Genomic DNA, 27,212 nt, shown 5'->3' with positions numbered 1-27,212 from the left:
CGAACTGTAACTTCGCATAGGAGCAGCTCACCTTTCCTCAGCAGTGGTGGCAGTGCAGCTGCTAAGCCAACGGCAGAAGGGTACGCGAAGGAAACAGACAACACGATTGAGGTTCTTTTAAAAAAAAACTTTATTTGCTTTCAACTTCTGTGGAAAATATGTCTATGAATTAGATTTACACTCAGACATCCACCATATATTGCAAATTTCTGTTCATTCCACAGATGAGTGAGCCTCTGGCCCCTCAGCTGCAACCTGATACAAGCGTTTCCTAATGCACACTTATGAACACCAAATGAGTTCTAATCTCTCAGCAGGCATATGGTTATCAACGCAGTTTTACTGCAGTTTTTCCCCACGGGCTCTTTGTAAGTCACTACACCTTAGGATATTTATATACGCTTGTTATTAAGTATTTCATAACCTATCATACAGTAAAAGTGACTTACTGTAGTCTTACTTTAAGCAGCTAATATTAAAGCCTCTTCTTTCCCTCTAAATCTCAGGTTATTATTATGTACAAATCACAGCCATTGTCTTTAGTTTTAAATTCTATACAATTCCTTTATGTTTCAGAGGTTCCTGACTCACAGATATATTAGTACATTTCATGATTCTTCTTGAAATCATTAGTTATATACTAAAGAGGATGCAGGTTATAAGAAATGTCGGGCACATTTAACTGCGTCACGAAGAGAGAGAAAACCTTATCTTGCAATCTGTTTGCTGCAATTTAATATCCTCTTATTTTTTGTGCCGCATCCAAGTCTAGACTTTAAGACAGAACTGAAGCTCTTGTTTTCCTTTCAAGCTTTTAAAAGAGCGAATAAATGTGCGATTGGGGTCTCTACAGGTATGCGGTGAGCTGCTTGCAAGTATAGTGGAGCTGAAGAATGGGGTAAGGTACTTGCCTGATTCTCCATCATGGCTCCAGATCTTATGCCCTGGGAAGATACATGAGGTGGAAAGACTGCAGCAGCAAAATGGAGGTGCACAACTGTTGATTCCCTCCCCCCTTGCCCTGTAGCGCCCCATCCCCCACAATCTGTTGAAGGGACCTTCTGGAGCAATGCGGGAGGGGGGGGAAGAGAAATCACCAAAAATTGCTTCTTTCCCCAGTCTGCTGATTTGAGTCTGACCATCAGGTTACAAGCCACCACTGCATGAACTGAGCCAGAAAATAGTGAAGAAAGAACATACCGGAATTATGGTAACTTCCGTTATCCTAACTAGGGTCATGTTACCTTCAACCACAGAGGAGGCGTGTGCCAATTACTAATTACTCCTCTGCAACAAGTGATTTCGAAGGAACTTAAAGGATTCTCTGTCTATTAGGAAGCAACACATCAGTGACACGTTCCCATTTAACTGAAGGTGTCAAGAGTTTTGCAAAAAGGGCAAAAGCACTCTTAGTATAGGAACATACCGATTGATACCCAAACTGAATAAAGGAGGGAGAATTTTAAATTCGCCGTATTCCATTTACAATAGTAGGACGAATATCTACTGATTCCGCCTTCCGTGGCAGAAGGATCGGCACTGCTATTATCTCTTCTCTTGGCAGAACGGGAAGATATATCTATGTGAATCGGGTTCTGATTTCTTTCCTTTCCTTTAAAGTACAGTAGATTCAGTGCATCCCAGGTAACAAAAGTCAGAGTAAACATTCAAGGTCTGGAATGCTGATAATATACAAGTACCCATACAGTACCTTTGCAAAGCTGTTTGAGAACATGAACTTTTTCTTTTTCTTCCAGAATAAGCATATAAAAAGTTACAAGCTGGTTCACAATGACTTTCGTATAATGTTATTAAAATACATTGATGTTAAATCAAAAAAATATTTTACTATTTACATGTACACAGTATAAACCTTAAATATAAGAATACACCTATCGTAGGAAGTTTTAAGAGAATATTAGGCAGATTGGCCCATCTTAATAGTGCAGTAGAACCATTTTTGGTCTTTACACTATGAAACTGCAGGTATTCACACCAGTAAATATAGCTAGTGCTTTAGCAGAGAATGCCCCCCCCCCCCAACAATGAATTAAAACCTTTCATCAAAAAGTGCTGGTTTTATTTCCGCTGTATTTTACTTTGTTGCCAAGCAGTTCAGGGCATTCAACTTGCTCTTCGGCGATTTGGTAGCATTTCCAAATCAGGCTGTAATTAATCTCTTCAGTAATCACACTGTCATGTTTGTATGCTGGGTGGTTCGCGACGAACTCTCGCATCCATCGAGCAGCTGTCATTAATTCTCCTGGGGGAGAAGAAAACATCACACAAATTCACATTTTCTTATCTACTGTGAGAATATATACCCATCCCTTTGCTTTCTGTTTTAAGAGGTAACTTACTTTGCAAGGCCATTTTATAACTGAATACAAGCTCCAAGGTGCTGTCTCAAACCATCTGCATATCCAACGCAAGGAATACAGGTAAAGCACTCATTGGGTTTCAATAGTAAAACACCAATTTCAGATACAGTCACACCTTGGAAGTCGAACAGAATCCGTTCCGGAACCAAGGTGCAGCTTCCAATTGGCTGCAGGAAGCTGCGGAACCTGTGTCGGATGTTTGGGTTCCAAAGAACACTCACAAACCAGAACACTCACTTCTGGGTTTGTGGCACTTGTGAGCCAAAATGTTTAACTCGCAAGGCGTTTGACTTCCGAGGTACGACTGTACATCTCAAACCACATTGTAAATAAAACAAGTTCTATCAAGTTTCTCTATCATCATTCCCTATCATCATCCACAAAAACATTTTTTTGCATTCCTGTTTTTCTACAGTTTTTAAATTTCTGAAGGTTTTACTTCTATGGGGGGGGAAACTATTTAGCAAAAACAAATGGATAAAATGGAAAGGTGATTTGCAGTCAGAGTTGTAGTTAACTTTTAGACTGCTGCAAATAAATAGACATGAATGTGATAAAAGGAGTTGGCAAAAGAGAAGGTCATATAAAGTAAAATTAAATTAAAACCAAAGCAGGCTGCATCATGTACTATTCTACTTAGGACATTAAAAGCTTTCCGATTCAAATACTTCCAAAAACCTGTATCGCTGGTGATGCCAAGAGCGTTTCCTTACCTGATGCTCTCTTTTTAATGAGTTTCAGGTAGTTTAGAATGCTGCACCTTGTATCTACATCCACTTCCATATTTTCAAGGTAAGAGTTCAAAATTGGAATTAATCCAGGAAATACTCCTTCCTGCAAGAGGCAGATCATAATTGAAATAAAAGGTTTTTCCTTTTAGTTGAATACTTCAAACCCAAGGTTTCCTCTTCCAAGGGATTCTCAACCTGTCTTAACAGTCTAAGAAAATTTAGTTCAAGACCCCATAAACTTGACCTGTCGTGGCCTTCCAGGTCCCTTCTGTCCCAGCAGACATGGCCAATGGAATAATGAGAGTTGTAGTCCAACAACATCTTAGAGGGCAATAGGTTCCCCACCCTTGTCTTATAGGCTAAGTCAAAATGAAAGACAGGCAACTCAGCCAATTAAGATCTGGGTGACCTTGGGCCAGTCACTGTCTCAACCTAACCTGCCTCTCAGGGTTATTTCTAATGATAAAATGGGGAGTTCCCATGTACGCCACCATGAGATTATCGGCGGAAAGGTGGGATATAAATTTCAAAACGAATTAACAAAACTACACTGCCATATCCTGAAGGTATTTGGTTGGTCTGTGTAGACGGGGCTCTGCCCAATCCAACAGGGCTCTACATATGTCTTGTGAATCAGCATCCATCATCTTCTGTCCTCAGGAGTCCCAAATCCGAGACTCCTGCCTGAATGCTTTAGGCCCACAACGTTACTGAATCCTACCCCTGCCCAATCCAGAGAGAGTTACGGAAGTTAAGGCCCTCCATCCCATCCCTATTCATACACCAAGACTGAAAACTCCCTGAGGGTAGTGGGTGGGTACTGGGCTGGTTGGAAGTCGCTGGAGCAAGGAGCAGAGCATCAAAGGTATACACCAGGAGAGACAAGAGAAAGCTTCTACACTTCCCTGCAGTCTGTTTACAGATCTTAATATGAAGCTTCCGCCATGTTTAAAATGTAGAAGCCGTCCTCACCTTTCCATTGATTATTGTATCTATGCTCATTAAGGTATACTCTTCAGAATCTGTCTCTGTACCATTTTGAGCTGGCCCACATCCGTCCACTACAGCATTGCCACCTTTTCAGAGGAAGACACATTTTGGGGGGCGGGGGGAGGAAAGAGAACACAGAACAGCTAGAGAAAACCGTTAGATTCATGGTCATCATATATACTTCATTCCCCCCCCCCCTTTTAATTGATTTTCCAAAATTTTTAAACAAACAAACAAACCTCTTAATTGTACTTAATCCAATCTTAGTAACATTGTTAATTGACTTCCTCAAATCCCCCTGGCTGAATTTCAGTGTATATCATTGTAACAGTTTTCTAAAACTAATTTTCTCATAGAATTAACTTAATCACTGGTCATCATATATACTTCAAGTGTCTAATAAAGCCGACCAGCAAACAAACAGACAGACAGACAGACAGACAGACAGGAGCCTACCTTTAGAAATGTCTTTTCTGAAATAAAACATGCCTTTCCGAACAGCATCCCGTTTCTGAGCTACTTTCATGTTCTCATCCACCTAGCGAATGGAGACGTGGGGGGGAAAGGTTATATACTAGATGGTGGTAGCAAGTCTGAGAGTCTTGGAAATTGCATTTCATAGGGTTGGCTTACACATCTGGCTTCCTAAACGCGATCATTTACACAAGTGGCACTTGGGAAAAACTTCAGGGTGAATCAGCAAGCCATCTACTTGGTCACAACTGCAGTTTCTCCGACAGCAACTATGATGAAAAATGGTTGCCACCTCACAAGCTATTCTGGGAACACATTTGTTTATTCATGTACACAACCATAGGGAGGAATTTAGCAATTTGAGACGACTTTGAGCTGTTCACTTACTTACTTACTAGTTTAAATATATAGAAAGCAACTAGACATCACACACAGAGAGACATTTCCCCCTTTCACAGCTTAACATTCACATTCACACGGAACCAGAGTCCTCAGAGTGCTTGAAAGTCTGATTTCTTGTGGGAAGTTCAATGCAAAATGGGTTGGCGTGCTTTGTTAGCACCAGGTTCAGTTCGCAGCATCTCCTGTTAAAAGGATAAAGACTTCTGCTTGGGATTTTGCCAGTGAGTGCAGACAATGCTGGACTAGATAGAGAAACGTCCCACCTGGTCGTAACATGGCTTCCTATGTTCCCAGTGCTCACCCTGTCAAGCGAGGTTTGCAAAACTCTTACAGGAAACTACCAAACCCTGCAGCTTCCGGGAAGTATTAGGCATCTTTCCAGGCCAAGTGCACATGCTACAACTCAGCCTAGAATTTTCTGCAAGACACGGGGTTTTTTTTTAGCAAAGAAGTCGATTTGGGGAAGAGTGTCCGAAAACCACAAAATCAGAATATTAGGAAAGCTAACAGAACTATACTTTGGAGTGGAACCCTACTTCTGCAACTAGTCGTAGTTCCCAAAACTGGAGAGAGGGCCACCGTGCCAACAGAGTGCCTCCATACACATTTAGGCAATTCCCTATTCTCAAGGGATCCTTCTTCAAGCACAGCCTATACCAGGGGTCTGCAACCTTTAAGACAAAAAGAGCCACTTGGACCCGTTTCCGAAGAAAAAACAACAACTGGGAGCCGCAAAACCATTGTGACATTTAAAACAAATATATCTCCGGAGCTGCGATCTGACAGCGGGCGGGAAGGTGATGTTGGGACGGTGCGTGACTAACGCACGCACCGCCCCCATGCGACGTCACAGCCAGTACAGCGCCCGCCACAGTGGGGAGTGTTGGGGCGCACAATGCGCCTCCTCCCCTCGCTAGTATCCGCCCCGGAGCCGCTGCAAAGGTGTAAAAGAGCCACATGCGGCTCTGGAGCCGCGGGTTGCAGACCCCTGGCCTATACCATTTGCAAGGCCCCCCTCACACTCCAGAGAGGCCTTTTGAGGATGGAGAAAATTCAGTTGTGTGAGCTGCCTTCTGTTCACGTAACCTTGGATCCCAAACCATGAACAGAATTTTTAAAAGACTAACAAAAGCCATTTTTAAAAAAATTACAAAAAGTTGTAATACATACAAAGGGGAACATGTATACTTTAAGTCAATTCTCACCTTAGGTGAGAATAGCAAATGTTTTCACAGTTTGAATACATTAGACCGAGGAAGAAAATGCTCCTCTTACCTTGGACAAAGGAATGAGAAAATCCAGTTTGTAGGAGAGAATGACTCGAGTCAGCAACACTACAAACACAACGTAGGCGGAATTTTCAAAGTCTGTTAACTGGACCTAGGGATTGAGAAATCACCGAATATAAGACGGACAAGTGTGCCAGAAGAACCACTAACATGCTTGAGCAGCAAGTTCACAGTCTGAAATCATTTTTGCTCTGTTGCTCTGAAACTCACACAACAGTGAGGAGACTGGGAATGGCCTTTGGGCTTGTTCCCTCTTTCACAATGGAGCCAACTGTAGACACCCCATACTTTCTCAGGCGCAGAATACCCCTGAGCCTTCAAGGATTCAACCCATTAGATTAAGTGGATTCTACCTTGCAGGGTGGGGGGAATCTTGCATTCAAGCAAACATGGGGCCTCTGCCCCAGGTGAAGGAAATTCCAGTTAGAAGCTGGAAAGTGATGTATAGATCAGAGCTTCCCCTCATCACACAATTTCTTCCCAGGACTGCTAACTGTCTCCATTACTGTAGCGTTAGCAAAGTAGTGACACACGCACTCACTTTTATTTTCTATATCTGGAAGCTAAAATTTGTGGAATATTATCTTTACCTTTACCTTTTTATATTCGGGGGTTGGGGATTAAACCATGATATAAAAGCAGTTGCCCTTCATGGTTTTAAGATGTCCATACCTATTGGACAGAGACTGGGTGCAGCACCCCAGGCAGTGAAATCAAGTGGCAAGAATCACCACTGATCTGAGTGAAGCTGAACTGCGCACCTTATCAAAACTGAAGACACTGATGTTTCTTTAAAAAGACATACATGGCAGATGTGAGTAGACGGTTACAAACCCTTCAACTCTATGCTTTGGACTGTAAAGTTTTCATTTGCAGTAAAGGTCCCCTGACCGTTAGGTCCAGTCGTGGCCGACTCTGGGGTTGCGGTGCTCATCTCGCTTTACTGGCTGAGGGAGCCGGCTTCCGGGTCATGTGGCAGCATGACTAAGCCGCTTCTGGTGAACCAGAGCAGCGCATGGAAACGCCATTTACCTTTCCACCAGAGCGGTACCTATTTATCTACTTGTACTTCATGCTTTCAAACTGCTAGGTTGGCAGGAGAAGGGACTGAGCAATGAGAGCTCACCCCATCGCAGGGATTTGAACCGCCGACCTTCTGATCAGCAAGCCCTAGGCTCAGTGGTTTAACAGTACTATCTATCAAACATGCTTCCTACTTACCTCCATTGGTCTGAACTCCACCCTCCATCCAATGTCTGAATTCGGAGGCGGTGGTTTGAATCTCATTGTCTGCCAGTTTGTTGACTGAATATTCTGCAAGAGACAATATATATACATTAAGGCTATGACCTCTAACAGCTTCAAGAGTGGTAAACTATTATTAAACTGTTTTTGCCACACAGTGGGTGTCATGATTTGAACGCAGGCCTCCCCGGTTCTAGTCTAAAATCCTAACTAGCACACCATGCTGGCTTTTATTCGACCCCAATAAAAGAGCAATGATTCAAAGCTAAGATTGGAGGCACATTTCTGTCGTTTTAAACTATTGATTCTTCACTAGAGTTTGATGCAGCTCTTCAGACAGGATGCTGGTTCCAGTGAGAGCACACTTTGTCCTTTCACTTGCTTTTTGCCCTGTGCCAGATGAGTTATAGGAGTATCTCCAAGTCAATACTGACTTTTGCTCTGAATGCTTACCCGTACGTTTAGATATTTTTGGTTCACTCTGCACTTCTGCTGATATCTGATTATTTAAATTTAGACAATGGGCAATGAAGTCTATTCTACGTCTCCAACATTGGGAACACTTGTAATTTAAGAAATGCCGATGGACCACAGACTACTGCAAACGATCACTTGGCTTATCTGAATGCAGTTGCATGTTGCATGCTCTATAGCAGTCCATAGTACACTAAGCAGAAAAATACAGCTTTTACTATTAGGACACTAGTATAAGATACAACCTCAAAGTGGTCAGATTCATTTTCATCATCCAGATGTATTTTCTCTTCGAACAGAGTCAAAGGATCACGGATAAATAAATGAGCAATGTGTTGGGCCAACAGATGGTCAATGCCTATAAAAATCAAGAAATTGGGACACTTTTCAATATTAAGAAGAAAACTGGCCTGTCAAATATGATAACTAGGTGAATTCATATTTGCCTGCAGTTGCTTCACTAAGAATTATTTGAGAAGTGGAATAATCACCATAAACCTATGAGCTTTTGCGAGCATAAAGGGAATTATGGCTTGTGGCTTGTAGTGTTGCTATTTGTTGCTAATCCATTATTTCCTATTACTTAAGAACAAAATCAGTTTTCTAGATGAGGTGTGCTCTTCAGAAAATTCCTTAATAAATATCCTACTTTATGCGCCATGGTATTTCAAGCACAGCTACTGCAAAATTAATCACAAGAAGCCCTTCTTACAGATTACGTATTGTTAAGACAGAAATCAACATAAACGCCACTGTCACGCCGTTTCAAATAAACTTACCTTCCTTTACTAATTGCTCGTAGATTTCTTTATCTATCGTCAAATCAATGTCATTGTATTTTTCACCACATTCAGAGAGATAACTGTCTATGGAATCGTATCTGGATTTATTGATTCTGTAGCGGTTGTTCTTCAACGGCTGTGTAATTTAAGAAGAAGGGGGGGGGGGGGAAATCTAGTGATAGTAACCATATCTAGTAATTATAAACATTACCTGGCAATAGATACCAAAAGCAGGCCCAGTTCATGCCACACTAAACAGCAAACAATGATTTCACCTGAACAAGCACTGAGTTGGTGTATGCTATTTAAAAATTCCCCCTCTTCCCCCACTCGCTGCTGTTCCACAAAGAGGAAAACAGCCCCTAGTCTGGCTTGTTCTGTTGTCTGAACCAATGCTCATGGTGTTTCTACCAAGAACAAACCTTGGTTACTGCTTGTGATCTAATGGATGACTTTTATCAAGACAACGGGAGCGCAACCCTGTTAATTCTGCTTGATCTCTCATCGGCTCTTGATACCATCAACAACAGCATTATCCTGAACTGTGGCTTGGTTTCAAGGGGATGGTTTCAGAGCGCAGAAACTGGCTGCACTGCTTTGTTACAAACCCTATTTAGTATCTATGGAAAACTGTTGGCAGCAGTCGTCAGCCAGCATCATAACAAGTCAGGGATGATGGGAGTTGTAGTCCAACAAGCTCCCCATTCCTGTGCCAAAAGAGCTTTTTTTTAAAAAAAAAAACCCCCAAAAAAAAACCCCATGTGAAACCTTTGTTAACTAGCCAACTCTGTATTAAATTTAAAAATTGATTTTAAAAACAACAACTTTGTAACTAAGGCTATATACTAGGGAGCGCACACTGACTATGCCATTTGGGTTGAATCTCAATTTGGTGCTTCATAAAGCAGCCCAAATTGACTTGGAAGACTCAGTTCGAGGGGTCCAAGTCCGCTTCATTCCCTTCCCATCGCTAACAGAAAGCTAAAAAATGGCAATAGAGTGTTTTTTGTTTTGGTTTTTCTGCTAAAAGGGATGGTGTATACACACACACACACACACACACACACACACTGGTATCTCGGGTTAAGAACTTAATTCGTTCTGGAAGTCCGTTCTTAACCTGAAACTGTTCTTAACCTGAAGCACCACTTTAGCTAATGGGGCCTCCCACTGCCGCACGATTTCTGTTCTCATCCTGAACCCGAGGTACTCTTTCTGGGTTAGCGGAGTCTGTATTTCTGTGTTAGTGGAGTCTGTAACCTGAAGCATCTGTAACCTGAAGCGTCTGTAACTTGAGGTACCACTGTATAGCCCAATCCAGAGTGGATTGTAGTCATTTTCCTGAGTGCCTTAGCCCTTTTTTAAAAGTGTCTGGACAGCTAAGGCACCACAAAACACTTCAGCGGTCCCTGCTTTGACTCATACTCCTTTACAGAGATCTCCAGCAAGCCAAAAAAACTTCTCAGGCATCATGTTTTGCCCTGGCCTTTTTCCCAAGGCGACGCAAACTCTTAATACATACTGCAGAAGCATTTGCTACACAGGCTGTTATTATTATGGCTCAGGTCCTTGTGTGCACTTACCTCCAATCCCCTCTCCTCCCTCGTTCTGTCGTCTACGGAGGCAGATATCACTCCCCAACGGCAATCGATATCTGTCACGTAGCCTCTGTAGAAGGGAGCTGCCGCACTTAATGCCATCTAAAAGAAAAGTGTCAGGAAGTACAGAAAGCTGCTAATGTAGCGCCATTTAAATCTAAAGATCTTTCGTTCCAAAACACAAGGCACGTCCCGTCCCCCCCAACTTGCCTTCAACCAGAGAACTCTTACAAGAGCTGTATCTTACTGAATAGCAGCACAATTTTGGCTAACAAAACACATATAATTTGGAGCTTCAGTTAGCATTCTCTAATAGTCTCCCAATTCCTAATTCAGCATGCACAATCTCATTCAGTGTACTACAGCTGCGTATTTATGTTCCCGGAAGAAGCATCTACAGTGGGAGTTCTATGAGGAATTCCTCATTCTATTTTTTAAAAAATGACAACCCTGGTTTCATTTGGTGTTGTCCATCAGTTGGCAAAAAGACTCTTCACCTAGCAGGACAAGGTTTTTTTTATCCACAGGTAAGCAAGTTGTGCAAGCATTGTTGTTGTTTAGTCGTTTAGTCGTGTCCGACTCTTCGTGACCCCATGGACCAGAGCACGCCAACACATGTTGTTTTGCACGCCATGTGCAAGCATACCCAGTTCCAAAGTGAGCATTTTATTGGCATAACGTAATACATCGCGCACAAATTGCTCTGCAAATCTCATTCCAGCGTGATTGGACCACTTCTCTGAACCCTCGTGTTCTTCTGCTCCATCAGTTCTTGCAAAGTGCCCCCAAGTTGGTAGTATTCAGAGAACCTGTGCAAAGCCCTGTGCATTTGAACACTGTATGGTTAGAGTTGTATCTGATGGGGTACATGGGCCTTTGCAACGAATATTCTGTTGCCCTGCCTCCCTCGCTGATTTTTTCCCTTCAAATTTTTTTTTATAAAATATATGAAATACATTATAATACTTAACACAGAACACAAGACAAAGCATGATATACTAAAATAATAATTAATCCATAATTTCATTATTGACTACTGCCATTCACCACCTGTCTTCCCTTACCCCTTCCTAAAACAGCGCCACTTTCCTTATATCGTTTTGTTTCCACAGTGAGGAGGCACCAGAGAGTTCAACTTTAAGTGCCTGTTTCACAAATGTTGTGAAAGTAAACTAGGATTTTTCAAACTCTTATTTTACCTGAACTTCTTTGGTAAGCGCAGCAGTGACGCCACTTATACGCTAGGAAGCCATTAACTTTTTGTAATATCTTGTTTGAGTTGTTTGTAAACAAAAGTTATCCTTACTTATGACAAAAATCTAATTAAGAGATATGACTGCTAAGGCCAATATAACCTGAAGCCCAAAGGTTGTTCTACTCAATAGAATGCGGACACACACACACATTTACACACGTTCAATATGTGTGTGACCGTGTATATGCGCATCGCGCCAAACCCTGAATTGACCCCACAAAGATATCACTGAAATGTCACTAAAAGGGCATTTGCAAGATTTTTCAATGGGTTTCAATTATACACAATTTCACTTGACACACACACACACACACACACACACAGACTCTTGACCTGCTTTATGTTGATTTTCTTTATGAATTATATAATGTTTGGTGGAATAAAGTCTACCAATCACTCACCACGATGGGACAGATGGTCGCTAGCTGATCATAAAGGTATCTTGCTTCAGAGATGCTGCAAGCTTGGAATGTTACCTGTAGGATGATATCAAGCCAACCGCTATTAAACCAAAAGAAATAAAATATGCACGGTCACTTTAGTAGGCTTTAGAACCAACTTCCTCCTGACACCAAAGCTGCAAAAGCCCAGGCTCACTTGCACTATTTTAACCAACTGCACACCCCTTCATCCAGATATAAAGACGCAATTGTAATGGGAAATCCCAGTATGGTCTCCCAAGCAGTTCCTTGCTCATTTTCCTCCTAGGGATGGCTAGCCAGTAGGCTATACAATCACTTTACGTAAGCAGGAGCTGCAGGCTTTAATATGGAAGTTAATATTGCTTAAAAGCACTAGTAAAAATACATATATTTGCTAAAGCATTTGTTTCCGCGAGTTTACCTGAAGGCAGCAGTTGCCCATTCCAAACCCCATGGCATCCATGTAGACATGGTCAGGCTTGACTGCTCTTGCGCCTTCACCATCATCATTAGGGAATGTTTCTATGAACGGCGACGGAGTATTCTTGTCTTTAAATACTGCATTAGACAGGGTGACAAAAAGTTAAACCCGTCGCTAATGGTCCTACTTCCCTTTTCGAAAAGCAAATTATTTGCTCACTTACTTGGTACGTTTATCACTACTTTTTCTCCTCTTCTGTGTCGAATGTTTCTTGTTAAAGTACTAAAATGGAAAAGGAACCTGCTGAAATGCCATCTCAACAAACAACAGCCTCACCCTTTTTAGCGATCAGCAGAATTATTATTTTATTTTTTAAACTTAGGTGTAAACTTTTAATTTTAATTTTCTGGATTTTCCTTTATCTTCCTACTCAGCTAGGTTTGTATCAGAACAGCTCTGCTGCTTCAGAGGACTCCCTGGATGAAGAATCCTCTGAAGCAGAAATGTTATATTCTGCTACTATATATAGCTCGCTTTTATTTTCAGAAAGGCAACAAATTTATACCAGCCGCTCTTCAAATTTTTCAAGCTAAAGTGGCATCCCAGCAACTTTTTGGGATTCCAATACAGATACAAGCATATAATAGTGATTTAGATAAGATACGCTCAAGTTTCTTGAGACACATCCTGGGGCTCCTCAGTTCAATCAAGTATGAGACGATGTGTGCAGAACTAGGTACACACATGATGGAATATTGGGTGTGGGCTAGCACTATAAAATACTGGTTGCATTGCCATTGCCATTTCCAGCCTTCGAGTCTGATTTCTGACTTATTTGAGGACTCTTATAAATCCTTATGGTTCCAACACTTACACAGAAAAATCAGATCTATTGGTATTGACTTGGAACTCTTATATAATTCAAGTGAGCAATACAATTATCGTAATATTAAAATCAGATTAAGGGACATTGAAAAACAAAATATTGAGTTAGCTGTAAATACAATTTGCTCCCCCAAGTTTTATGGTTTAAATACAACAGATAACAGGGTCACTTACATTTCAAAATTAGCCCGACTGAACGCTTTCCCCTCAGCTTTTGTCAAGGGCAGATATTTAAACATCCCCAGAAACTATAGACATTGCAGATGTTTTTTTGAATGTGCCAGACACGTAGAAAATATTCTTTTCTACTGTCCATGGTACAACCAGCTACACAAACACGTGCTTTCCCCTTTTTTGGGGTAGTCTAACATCACGGCACAATGAAAATATCAGATTCTATCTGTCTGACATTAACCTGGAAGTAACTGCAAATTTTTATCAACAGTATCTCTCAGAGTGATGAATGCCACTATTTAGCGGGAAGAAACTCCCATGAAAATCCTCATTATGACATATTTTTACATGGCTGTTTATTTGTATATATTTTACAATTTTAGATATGGATGTTTCATGATGGCCTATATTTGTAATGCCTAATAAAGGTTTGGCAAAGTAGCAAGTAGTCATTGTTATTCTGCTACAACTACGACAGAAAGCTGTAAGAGAAAGCCAGGGGAGCAGAATTTATTTATCTTCAACTATAATCTAATGTTCTGCTGCAGCAGCAGTTGCCAGGAGGCAGCAAGCCGTCAGGGTCTTCACACACACACACACACCTCCACACAGCCTCAACCAGTTTATAAATAGAGTAATTCCTCTGAGGAGAAAGGGGTGTGCAAGTCTCAATTACCTGCTCCTAATGTAAGGAACGTTCATCAGATGTCAATAAAAACTGTACCAGAAGCTGGCCAAAATCAAGATTTCTACATATACTGTACTACTGAGCAAAGAAATTTAAACCTGAAGGAGTTTATAAGTATCAATGAGTGTGCACTTTATTCATCTGGTATTCAGAAAAAAGCAGTTCCATTTGGGAAGGACGTCTGGCTGCTCAATGGTGCTGCCTCGCACGCACCTTTCCCTGCATTGCCTCAAATCTGCTCCAGAACAGTTTTAGGGGGCACACAGGAAAAAGAAGTTCTGGTGTGCACCTAGAAGGAGGGCAGTACACAGCTTGTTTTCAAAAGTACAGTGGTACCTCGCAAGACGAATGCCTCGCAAGACAAAAAAACTCGCTAGACGAAAGGGTTTTTTGTTTTTTGAGCTGCTTCGCAAGACGATTTTCCCTATGGGCTTGCTTCGCAAGACGGAAACGTCTTGCAAGTTTGTTTCCTTTTTCTTAACACCGTTAATACAGTTGCGACTTGACTTCGAGGAGCAACTCATAGAACGCGGTGTGGTAGCCTTTTTTGAGGTTTTTAAAGACTTTGGTGACTTTTGAAGCTTTTCCAAAACTTTCCTGACACAGTGCTTCGCAAGACGAAAAAAATCGCAAGATGACAAAACTCGCGGAACGAATTAATTTCGTCTTGCGGGGCACCACTGTACTATATCCTCCAGTAAGTTTTGCTTTCCACCCAAAGGGAAATATTATTCTACGACTTGCACGTCCAGAAAGAAAAGACAACTCTCTTCATTCTGAAATATACTCACCTAAACCTGGGGTGTTTGTTAATGGCTTCGTCCGGGAAGAAGAGAGACTTGGAGGCTCCCGTCTCAACAGGGGTAGGCACACACTCCGGTATCGTAAATCCTGGACAGCCCAGTCTACACATTTCAAAGCAAACCGTGAAAGGCTTTTAAAAATAATCACAAAAAATATATAAGCTGGAAATTACTACAAACACGTCAGAGCAAAACGAAAAGGAAAGTAACGTAAAGACAAAATACTTCGGGGTTGGGCACAACTTTCTCACATGGACAGAAATGGAAATAGTTACGGGTACTCTGTATAAATACACTAATCTCCAGATTAGGAAGCAGATAGAGGGCTTGACGAAAGCCCTGTTAGATAAGTCACCAGCTGTAAGACACCCTCCTTCTGTGCAAAGAGTTGGGAGGAAGAGGCAGTGGCTTTCCAGGCTTGCAAGAAACCCCGGAGGAGGACAGAAAAAGCAGGGGGAATGCCTGCTATTCCTGGGCTTCTCAAACTGACAGCGTGTCTCACCAGGTGGCAAGGCACACTCAGCCCTGGTGGGCAGCATGTTTAACGCTGTTTCGGCCCATATTAGAAGGATGGAGACAAACCTTGGAAATGATGTCACAGTGCAAACAGCTTCGTTTTGTTTCAGCACAGAAGCAGCCTCCAGGCGTCGCTTTCTCATGTTGTCTTGCACAGTGTTAAATTCAGACATTGTCCCTCCATAGGGTTGCCCAGGGGTCCCCTCAATCATATAGCTTCCATATTCTGGCCTCCACAGAGTTGGATGGCTGTGAAGGAAGCAATGGTGCATTTGAAATCTTTTTGACCAACAGCAAGGATAGCATACAACTGTGACTGTAAGTCAGGGATGACTAAACTTGGCCCTCCAGCTGTTTTGGGACTACAATTCCCATCATCCATGACCACTGGTCCTGTTAGCTAGGAAAGATGGGAGTTGTAGTCCCAAAACAGCTGGAGGGCCAAGTTTCGCCACCACTGCTGTAAGTCTATCATCATCAACATAATCTCTATACCACTTTATATTTTTAAGATAATAACTCAAAGCCATTTACAGCACATTTGAATCATCAAATAAAACAATCCAAAATAAAAACCTTACTGAAGAAAGTCAAATATAAAGCATACAGTCAAAGCCAACATAAATTAACAGGCAACTTAAATATTATCTTAAAAGATTTCAAAATAAAACATCACAAAGGAGGTCAACTACAGAACACATATTTAACACAAGCAAAGTTAACAAAACAAAAAAATCTTTAAACATTTCGAAAGAAAACATTGCTAAATGAAGTCAAATATAAAGGACGAATATAAGAATGAATGCTTAGCTTGGAATCATGTGTTTTCTGCCATAGGCTTATGAACTTGCTCAGCTGGATCAGTTTGCCCAGAGTGGACTAAGTCTACTTTAGGTTTATAAGACCATCATCTTTATGAGAAAGAGAATTTTAGCCACCTACCCATGAAGCAGATATCTAAGCTGGGCACCAAATGGCTCCTTAAACCAGGGTTATGGTCGCCAAAACGGAATGCCTACTTGCCATTTGGGACCAGATGGCTCGAAAGTCGTATTTTTCAATACAACTTTTTGGTTCCTGAAATCCATTCAGACTGTGCAGATAAAATATCATGGACAGAATTCTACAGGATGTGTTGTTAATGTGTGAAAACAGTGAAGATACAAGGATCCCCAGGCATGCACCTCGAGATGGTGAAGACGCTAGGTGCCATGTCCGGGTCGCAAGTGGCCGATAGCCAGGTGCAAAGTGTGCCTGGCGAATTTTGAATGCTGCCGTGAAGGTTCTTTCTACATGGGCTGAGATGTCTCTAATATTCTGGGTTTAACTCCTGCTACCCAGACCCAGGGAGGGACCCGGGTGGCGCTGTGGGTTAAACCACAGAGACTAGGACTTGCCGATCAGAAGGTTGGCGGTTCGAATCCCCGCGACGGAGTGAGCTCCCGTTGCTCGGTCCCTGCTCCTGCCAACCTAGCAGTTCGAAAGCACGTCAAAGTGCAAGTAGATAAATAGGTACTGCTTCGGCGGGAAGGTAAACGGTGTTTCCGTGCGCTGCTCTGGTTCGCCAGAAGTGGCTTAGTCATGCTGGCCATATGTCCCGGAAGCTGTACCAATAAAGCGAGATGAGCGCCGCAACCCCAGAGTTGGTCACAACTGGACCTAATGGTCAGGGATCCCTTTACCTTTACCCAGACCCAGAAGCATGTGACAAACATTTGGAGGGCCACATTGCTGTGTGTCACATGTCCCCTGTCTTCCTGGCTGACAGGCGGTGAAACCAGCCTATTGGAAGTCCCAATCATGCGAACTGAGAAATACTGCTCAGAGACATAATAATAATAATAATAATAATAATAATAATAATAATAATTTATTATTTGTACCCCGCCCATCTGGCTGGGTTTCCCCAGCCACTCTGGGCGGCTTCCATAAAAACCAAAGATACAGTAAAATATCACAGATTAAAAACTTCCCTGAACAGGGCTGCCTTAAGATGTCTTCTGAATGTCAAGTAGTTATTTATCTCTTTGACATCTGATGGGAGGGCGTTCCACAGGGCGGGCGCCACTACCGAGAAGGCCCTCTGCCTGGTTCCCTGTAGCTTTGCTTCTCGCAATGAGGGAACCGCCAGAAGGCCCTCGGCGCTGGACCTCAGCGTTCGGGCTGAACGATGGGGGTGCAGACGCTCCTTCAGGTATACTGGGCCGAGGCCGTTTAGGGCTTTAAAGGTCAACACCAGCACTTTGAATTGTGCTCGGAAACGTACTGGGAGCCAATGTAGGTCTTTCAAGATCGGTGTTATGTGGTCTCGGCGGCCGCCCCCAGTCACCAGTCTAGCTGCCGCATTCTGGATTAGTTGTAGTTTCCGAGTCACCTTCAAAGGTAGCCCCACGTAGAGCGCATTGCAGTAGTCCAAGCGGGAGATAACTAGAGCATGCACCACTCTGGCGAGACAGTCCGCGGGCAGCATTAACAGTATTCTGGCATGCAAAATGAAAACCTGTATCAAAGCTGACCACTTTGATAAACGCTAGTTGTCACATGGCAAATAACATACAAATCACATTCTGCTTACTGCTTGGATACTGACTTAGAAAATCACCTGAACTTCAGGAAATAAGTGAACCAATTCTAAGGACAGTTGCTACTTACTTTGGGTTTACTCTTTCTCCTTTTTCTTGCAAAGTATGAAGAACGTCTCCTCCAGTTAGGGACAACTGCGCTCTCTTGTTTTTATGGTCAAAGACTACCAACATGTATTCCACCTGATGTGCAAAAACAAGAACACCACAACATTTAGCACACAAGATGAATACGGCAGGCTAGACATCATTTGTAAACACATTGACGGTTTCATGGCAATGCTCTGTAGGTAGGAATCTCAGGTGTTTTATTGAACTTTCATTATCACAAATAAGATTACAAACCTGCAAATCCCTAAAGCCACAAGTGACAATACTCAGCAGCTGTCACTGTGGTTTTTCAGGATCCTCAAGATGTTTTCAATTGGGGTGGGGGTGGGGAATCCACCCATGACAATTTCCCTCCCAGGGGAACTAATCTGCTGTCTTCCATTCCCCTATTTGTGAAAATTCAATTTGGCACTAATGCTATTCCTTTCAGATTATTGTTTCTTTCAAAAACACACCAGAAAAAGCCTAAGAGTTGCTTCCTCATAGATGCACTAGCCTGTTACATAATCACACGGCTAAGGGAAAAGACTCGTTTCAATCCCTGATGTGCTTTTACTGGTGTGAGACACACAACTGTAAATATACATACACACATAGATAGATAGATAGATAGATAGATAGATAGATAGATAGATAGCATGGGAGTACAGTGGTACCTTGGGTTAAGAACTAGAGGTCCGTTCTTAACCTGAAACCATTCTTAACCTGAGGCATGCTTTTGCTAATGGGGCCTCCTCCTGCCACCACGCTGCTGGTGCACGATTTCCGTTCTTATCCTGGGGCAAAGTTCTCAACCTGGAGCAAATAATTCCTGGTTAGCGGAGTTTGTAACCCGAAGCGTCTGTAACCCGAAGTGTTTGTAACCCAAGGTACCACTGTACAAGCGATTCTGTATGTGCCACAGGTATTTCTGTTGGCCATTTCCCCTCTATTTGTACCAGAGCAATGTGCCCTAATCTGTGTCATGTGGTCTGACATAACTAAAGGATGTGCAACACATACCACAAACCAGGAAGCGGGGTTTAGATTTACTATAGAGAACTAAACCTAGAGATTACAGTATTTTGTACACAACTAAAGGGAAAAAAATGTGATAGATTATAGAGAACAAAGTGTGCTTTTCTTTGAACAGTGTACCGCAAAGCAGGGCAATACTATAAAAACAGACTTTTTTTTTTAAAAAAGTGATGTTTATTATGGTTAAACCAAAAATATACAAAAGGGATTCTTAACTGTACTGTTTTATGCGTACTTTTGTAGAATTCTATTATGCTTCAATTTGTTTTCCCTTGTGAATCCACGAGAAGGGGGGGGGGGCAAAGGACTCTTCCTACTTCACTTTTCAAACATGTGATTCAATTTACAAATATGTGATTCAATTTACTAACATTGAAGTCCTAAACTGAGGTTTTAATTTGAAACAAATTCTCAGCCAAATGGGATTTAGTCACTATCCATGAGCTACAGATTGCAGACACAAATATACACAATGCAGAAAGGAGAAATACTGGGGAAATAACCTAAAACGTCTAATTCAAGGAATTTGCATTTTAGAAAAATTCTGACAAGCGAGGAATCTCCGGCGTTATGTGACCCAAAGCAAGCTGTGATAGAGGCATCTGTTAAAGAATGACTGCACCAGTACAGAGTACATTTGCCTCTTCCCAGTCACAGCGAGTAGATGCAATCCTACAGTGAGTTTCAGTGACAGATCACAGGCATAGAAACTCACCAAGCCATGACACTAGATTGTCCAGTCTGTTTCTATGTGTCACAGCAGGGATGGGAAAACACCTGCTAGTGGTATCAGTGGCATCCCTGTGGCAAATTCAGTATGAAGTACTGCATTGTCCAACTGAAAACACAATACACCTTTCCAAAATAGGAATCCTTGATAACTAACTGTACACTAAGCTTTCCAAACTTCCTGCATCTTCATCTCCACCTCTAAGCTCTAAGCATGGCAACTCTGGTAGTAAGAGACTGAACTCCTAAATAATATTTGAGTATTTTTGTGTTTGTTGAGTCTGCTGGTAAGGCTACCGGAAAATTCTCAGATTCTGCCAAAGCTGTGTTTAGGGAAGAAACTTAGTGACTTTTATTTTGGGGGGAGTGGGTGGGTGGGTAGGGGATTAATATTAGAGACATGTGGAAATTGGTTGCATGCATTAACATTATTTTTCCAGTCATCTGCATATATGTATTTGTTCCATCCAGAACAATATTAGACACACAACTGCAGGTATAAAATAAATCCCGGCACCTAAAGCTTGTTACTCCAACCAACTAACTAACAGAAAGCAAAGGGTGCAAAATCCTGTACGCAATCAGGTTATTAAATCCTTGGTCTAAGGCTATGATCCTAGAGACTTTGCACAGATTTCAGTGCTACTTGTTTCTGAGTCAAGAGTCATAAGATTGAGCTTCAAATGTGTGAATGCTGTAGGGTACCAACTGAGAACAGCATGATGCTTTGGAAGTTCTTGCATTATGTAAGCTTTGTCACAATGAGTTTTGAAAGAAGCAACAGGGAAGGCTTTGAGAAATATGGAAATAAAGATGTTAATGTAATAGTCCACCAGGATTTCCATAGCACACTGTGATCAGGGTTAGAAACCGAGATACAGTGGACGCTCAGGTTGTGAACATGATCCATGCGGGATGCACATACGCAACCCACAGCGGCGCGTCTGCACATGTGCGGGTTGCGATTCGGTGCTTCTGTGCATTCACGACTGCTGAACCTGTTCCGGTACTTCTGGGTTTCGGCAGGTCCGTAACCTGAAAAAACACAACCTGAAGCGTCTGTAACCCGAGGTATGACTGTATAAAACTTAGGAGCCAAATGGCATGTGCCGCTATTTTTCAAATGTAAAAAAAAAATTTCTGCGTATAAGACTAGGTTATTTTCTTAAAATATTGTGCTAAAAACTTGGGGTTGTTTTATACACGGATAGTGGAGAAGTGGGATAGGCGATTGGTGGCTGCTGCGAGAAGGATATTGTCCACGGCGTATTTGCAGGTGATTGGTGGGTGCCGAAAGGTCTACTGGCTATTGGCTGTTGCGGCAATTAGGTGGGCGACTGGTGCTTGTGTTTGGCGAGCGTGCAGACGATTGGTGTCTTCGCTGATGTGTGTGCGATTGGCTGTTGCGTTCCTGCAGGTGAGCGATTTTCGGCAACCCCCCCAAAAAGGTCAACAACTTTGGGCAATCTCCCCCCATTTTCTCTGTTTGGAATCCCAAAAATGTCTTATACATGGGGGCATCTTATACACTGAAAAGTACGACCATCTTTTCTGAAGTTTTAGGAGGTCTGTTCGTAATACAGTTTGGGTGTGATCAAAAGGGAGAAACACAGAGAGCTTTCCTGCTCTCTTCTGTGAAGAGAAAGTACACCAGGGGCTTCTCACCGCCTGTTGAGAGCATTTCCCCCTTGCTCAGAGGAAGCACCTAAACACACACAGATATGCATGAACATCAAAGTCTGCAGATTTGTGTCTCTCAATCCCACCAAACACCCATGCCGCACAACTCCTATTTAACGGGGACTCATTAGGGCTTTCCATAGGCTGGCAGATAACCATGACAAGAACAAAAGCTTCTTTGTGGAGAAATACAGTCACGTTTCTCCCTTCCCTTGGCCAAAGGAGTGGGCAATGAAGTATGTTTACCACACAACCGAAGGCTGTGCGCACGTTACTGTATTAGAACAGCAAAGGTTGTTTACTGCTGTTTCATATCACATCTGCGCATCGCTGTCCACACCAGAACGGTTTCATGTGTGTTCCACGTCTCCTGCTGCCTGTCCACACCAGTGGGCAAGAGAGGAGATGTCCGCATATGGCTTATGTTTCGAAATCAGATCAAAACTGGTTTTGGGGGAAATGAATCCAAATGCGGCATTACTCAAGAAACTATGGGATAAATCTGAATTGTGCCGAATATCGTGCCTACATGGCTTCACAAATTAGTGGCAGGAGATCACTGGATGCAGACTAAAGGGGAACCTCAATTTGCAGACTGGAAGGATGCTCCCAGGCAGGGTGTCATGAGGAGGAGCCGAAACCCCTTTCTTTGCACCAAGGTAGAATAATATGAAAGAACTTCTCCAAGGCAGAAGAGCAAATGTCTCATTATCCTCTTCTTTCAGTTGTCTACTGAGGTCCTTTCCTTCGGTAAACAAACACCTCCGACAAAAGTAAAAGAGGTACAGGAGAAGTAAATGTTTGCATGCAGACCAAGGGAGCAGAGGAATATAATTAGTTGTTATTCAACAGCAATAGAAAATTAAAGTATGTAAAAAAAAATCAAAAACTCAAATCAGCATTTGTAAAATTATACTTTCTTTTCTAAGCCTCACGTAAGAGTTCAAGAAAATGTTTCTAAAATTGGAAAAGGAAAATGTAAGGCATAGACAACATTACGGAAAGATGTTGTCCGCATATCTTTACTTGGACAACAAAACATTGATTACTGTCCTTAACCTTTTCATAAAACTTGTCTTTTAATACTGTCAGGGGAAGTCTGCTGTTATAAGTCACTTGATTTGAAATTATTTATTCACCTGCTTCCATGAAGCAGGGATGCACATTTTTCTAATTATTAGTTTAAAGATTTTTATATGTGTACTGCATTTTAGTATTATTTTCATGATGTATGTACTCCTAATTTGGGACCACTTGGTGACGGACAGGTTACAAAACACCATGCATCATGTTTAAAAGCAAACACTTCTTTAAGTAAATGCATATAACATAAAGCTTCAAGTTAGCTGCCTTTTTTCAGAATCAGAAGTGTAAGAACCCTTAAATTAATTTTAAAAGGCTGTGACTCATTTGAAGTGCCGCTCCAGAACCAAATTAGCCCAGAGGCAAAAACTCTTACTGAAGTCAGTAGGATTTGACATGCTCAACTATGGCAGAGATGTGTGTTTGTTTCTTTTTCAGACTTACGGTTCTACAAATTAAAGTTGGCCTTAGGGTACTTGTTATTTTTAAAAGAATGGATCTTACTTCTGAGTAAAAAATTGTGTAAGACTGGAAAGAACAGAGCCTAGTGCAGAACGCTGAAAGGGATTGAACTTGATGGCGCTAGTGGACCCCTCTAACTTCACAAATCTCTGATTCAACTTTTAACACACAATTTAGTGTGTGCTGGACACAGTATTAATGTGTAGTGCACAACACACACACACCCTATGCTAAATTAAACGATACTGTTCTACAATTGTAAATGTTAACAAAATACAGAGTTTACAAACCACCAAGAGAAAACAAGAGTAACAAATATGGTTTGTTGTCAAGAAGATTCGCAGATTTAACCAAACGAAGATCTGTTTCTTCTGGTTGGTTAATTTTTATACCATAAAACCCGACAAGATTAAACTTTTACTTTGATAGTATCGAATAGCTGTCTTTCCCCTGATGAAACAAGTTAAGAGTGTACATAACATATACATACATTGTATGCAGTGTAGATAACAATATGATATGTAACTTTTCAACTTTTATTAGGGATTCGGCTCATTAGTATACAAGATAAGCTTCAAGAAACCATGCAATTCTGTGGTCTCGGGCATTAGATTTTGGGTGACGGCCAAAGCTCAGTTGTAGAGCAAATGCTTTGCATTAATAGGTTGAATCTCTGCATCTTCAGGTAGGACTGGGCGGGGGGACGGACCCTTCAGTCTAAAAACCTTGTGAGCTGCTGTCAAATGTAATACTGGGCTGGATGAACCAATGGTCTCACTCAGTATAAGATGTTCCTAATCTTCATGCAGGTTAAGCCTCTAAGAATGAAGCAAACCTAGGATATTCTTATAAAGGTCTTTTACACCAGCATCAAGTGAAGATGGGAGAGGCCAAAAGTAGCTCCTAAATATCAATTCCATCTTCCCTTCTGGTGAGTTAAATTACTTGTAAATATCTCATCCTCCACTTAGGAACATGTTACATTAGTTTGATATTTTTCAATATATAAAAAACAATTAACAAAAGAGTCTTGAATGTTTTTCAACATAACAGCTTTCCACGGGCAACCATCTTCAATTTTTATAAGATACCATGGCCCTAGGCAGCGCAAGTCAGGAGATGCTTTATGAAATCCACAATGTGTGGAGCAATTATCACAGGCATGTCTGTTATAAAGTTGCATGGCAATTCCTCCCATTAATTTAAATTCTTTAGCACGCTTAGAAGAACTGCAAGGTGATGCCTTTCATAAACAACATCCATCAGCCAAAGTGCCCAATACAAAGTAGGCTGCGAAAATTAAAACTTGTCTCACATTGAACATTTTCCTCTACCTTCCTCAGATACAAATACTCACATTGGCTTGCAAATGAAAAAACAACAACAAAAAAACAACAACAGGTTGGAACCTCTAAGGATGAAAAGTGCCATAATGTTCTCAACCAGTCCAACCTACCAGATGCAGCAGAAAAGAAGCACAATGAATATTATTTCTGGGGTGGGGGGCATCTCTTAGGCACAATCAACTTGTGTCTTTGGTGTTCAAATTCTTGCAAATTATTTTGCAGCCGAGTTGGGAGACCAAAGACTCAAGTTCGTTGCGTCTAAGAGCTCCTGACAAATTCTTATTAGAAATGTGCTGGGCTCAATGAAGCACACTTTTGTGCACCTCGAGGTTCTCCCCCAAATGCAAATCCTTGCTCAGTTGTCTGCTAAATCACCCTGGCCTACGGTAACCTTTGCAAGTTATGCATTTCACACTTCTGTATCTCAAGTATAACGCTTTTCCACCCTTCACTTTCACTTCAAGGCTATTTAAGGATTTATAATATAGAAAACCTGCCACTCATTATTAGGTCATGCTATTGTTGTATTTATTTCTCTTATACAATTTACGTGCCATCATTCAGCTTTGCTTCAAGGACAATTTTCAAGAAACTGCTGCTGCTGCTGATATAGTCCAGCATCCTCTGGGCCAGCAACTCAGAAGCTGTACTTGGGGCGACCACGTTGAAGCATCCCAAAGACAATACCTGGAAGTGAAATCTATGTCCAGCCCAGCCCAGTGTGTATAAAGGTTTGGTTTACATATGACATTCAACTACATTCGGAACATTATGTATGTATATGGTGGGGCTTCAATGTACAATTATCTTAAGGCAGATCCAAAGAATAAACTAGGAATGCTGTGCAACTCCTCAAGACATAACTTTCGTTTCTGCTGCCTGAACTTCCAGCATTACTTGAAGAGTGCCAAAACACAAGAGCACAGAAAGCTTCAGCTTTGACATCATACACTTTGGAAGAGGTATATCTGTTACACACACCTCAATTTCTAGAAAAGGTTAATGAACAAAATTCTGGAAATCATAATATTGAAAACTCTTTCTACTGCCGCCCAAAACGGTTTTTGTTTGCATTTTGATAATAGAAACATGAAATGACCCAAGACAGTGAAAAGTGTAGGGAAACCTGTCTTTATCTCTTTCCCCACCTCACCTCATTCATAAGACTGGTGGTATTAACTGCTGTAGCAAATATAGGCACACACTACTTCAATCATTTTAACTCGGGATAACAGGAGAGCACGGTGGCACTGGTGTAAATGAACGGATTCACACTTACAACCACCCATTGGCCCTTCTGATAGGACTAGCATATACAAACCCATTAATTAGTAAACAAGCACCATGCCTACTGAATTGTCACAATGTGGGAAGACCCAGGCACAATCTGTTACATGCATGAGGGAAGCTAAAGGGCATTTTCATAAGGGATGCTATACAAGCCTTTTAAACCACTTCTGAAACCGACTGAGAGAGACACAAGCTTTAAATCGGAAGCGCTTGTGGCTTTCCAAGGTGACACAGGTTTCACACTACTAAAAATGGTCTCGGTTGAGTGTGAACGAGCAGAATTGGGGGTGCAAGGGAACCCACGTGTGTGTGTGTGTGTTTGTGTGTCTTATTGGCTTGCTTTTCTTTTTACAGTGGTAACTCGGGTTACATACGCTTCAGGTCACATACACTTCAGGTTAGACTCCGCTAACCCAGAAACAGTACCTCGGGTTAAGAACTTTGCTTTGGGATGAGAACAGAAATCGTACTCCAGCGGCGCGGCGGCAGCGGGAGGCCCCATTAGCTAAAGTGGTGCTTCAGGTTAAGAACAGTTTCAGGTTAAGTATGGACCTCCGGAACGAATTAAGTACTTAACCCGAGGTACCACTGTATTATGTACCGGTATGTTGTGCTTTTCCATGTCCTGAACTGATCCAAGGGCAACAACCAAAACAACCCCAAACATTCCTCTTCAGGAGCAAACCCCGTCGACGTCCAGGAAACTCGCTCCCCATGCAAAGTGTGCACTGTGCAGGGTGCTGGGCGAGGGCAGGGCGGCCAGCGGCCTACCTGCCAAGGCTGTTGTGTTGAAGTTGAAGCAGCAGCAGCAGCAAAAGCGCGCCATGGTGGGTGGATGGAAGAAAGAAAAGAAAAAAAGAAGGAAGGAGAGCAGCTTCTTGGATCCGGCCTCCATCTCCCTCTGCCCGGCCCCCACTCACCTCGTCGCCCCACTTGAGCACGTCCTTGTGCCTCTCGCCCACCGCCCGGTAGATGTGCAGGAACTGCAGGATGCCGTGTTTGCGCACGTGCTCCGCGTGGCGCTGCGTCTTCTCCCAGCTCAGAGGGGAGCCCTGCGACAGGAGCCCCATGGCGCCTCCCCGGGGGGGGGGGCGAGCGGCGCAAGGGCGCGCGGCGGGGAAAGGGAGAGCCGGCCGGGGCAGCGCCAAGGAGAAAAGCTACCTCCAGGCGGCGGCAGGAAGGAGAAGGATCCCCCGCCGGTGGCGAAACAGGAGATCGGCTGCGGCGGCGGCGGCGTCTGCTACTTCTCTCTTCCTCCCCGCCGCGCCTCTTTCCGCGCGAGGCTCCTGGAGGGGAAGCGCCTGTGCCGGCTGCGGACGGAGCGAGAGAGGCCAGCTGCGCGGCTCTGTGTGTTGTGTGTGTGTGTGTGTGTGTGTGTGTAG

The 27,212-nt window shown here is 42.5% G+C and overlaps 1 protein-coding gene across 1 annotated transcript; it reads right to left on the bottom strand.

Moving 5' to 3' along the window:
• Nucleotides 1-112: 112 nt before the first annotated feature.
• Nucleotides 113-27,212, bottom strand: GCLC (glutamate-cysteine ligase catalytic subunit). Its single transcript, XM_028722603.2, has 16 exons — nucleotides 26,751-27,212; nucleotides 18,183-18,295; nucleotides 15,597-15,779; nucleotides 15,003-15,116; nucleotides 12,688-12,746; nucleotides 12,465-12,601; nucleotides 12,023-12,097; nucleotides 10,352-10,468; nucleotides 8,766-8,904; nucleotides 8,232-8,344; nucleotides 7,489-7,581; nucleotides 6,254-6,358; nucleotides 4,559-4,640; nucleotides 4,085-4,188; nucleotides 3,095-3,215; nucleotides 113-2,263 (listed from the first exon to the last, which is right to left on the bottom strand). Exons 1-16 carry the CDS (start codon nucleotides 26,898-26,900, stop codon nucleotides 2,064-2,066), a joined length of 1,905 nt encoding a protein of 634 aa, XP_028578436.2. The 5' UTR covers nucleotides 26,901-27,212; the 3' UTR covers nucleotides 113-2,063.

This window comes from Podarcis muralis, chromosome 3 (genome assembly GCF_964188315.1).
Source record: "Podarcis muralis chromosome 3, rPodMur119.hap1.1, whole genome shotgun sequence".
NCBI lineage: Eukaryota > Metazoa > Chordata > Lepidosauria > Squamata > Lacertidae > Podarcis > Podarcis muralis.
Note: the sequence above shows the minus strand (reverse complement) of the source record. Positions and strands in the feature narration are given on the sequence as shown.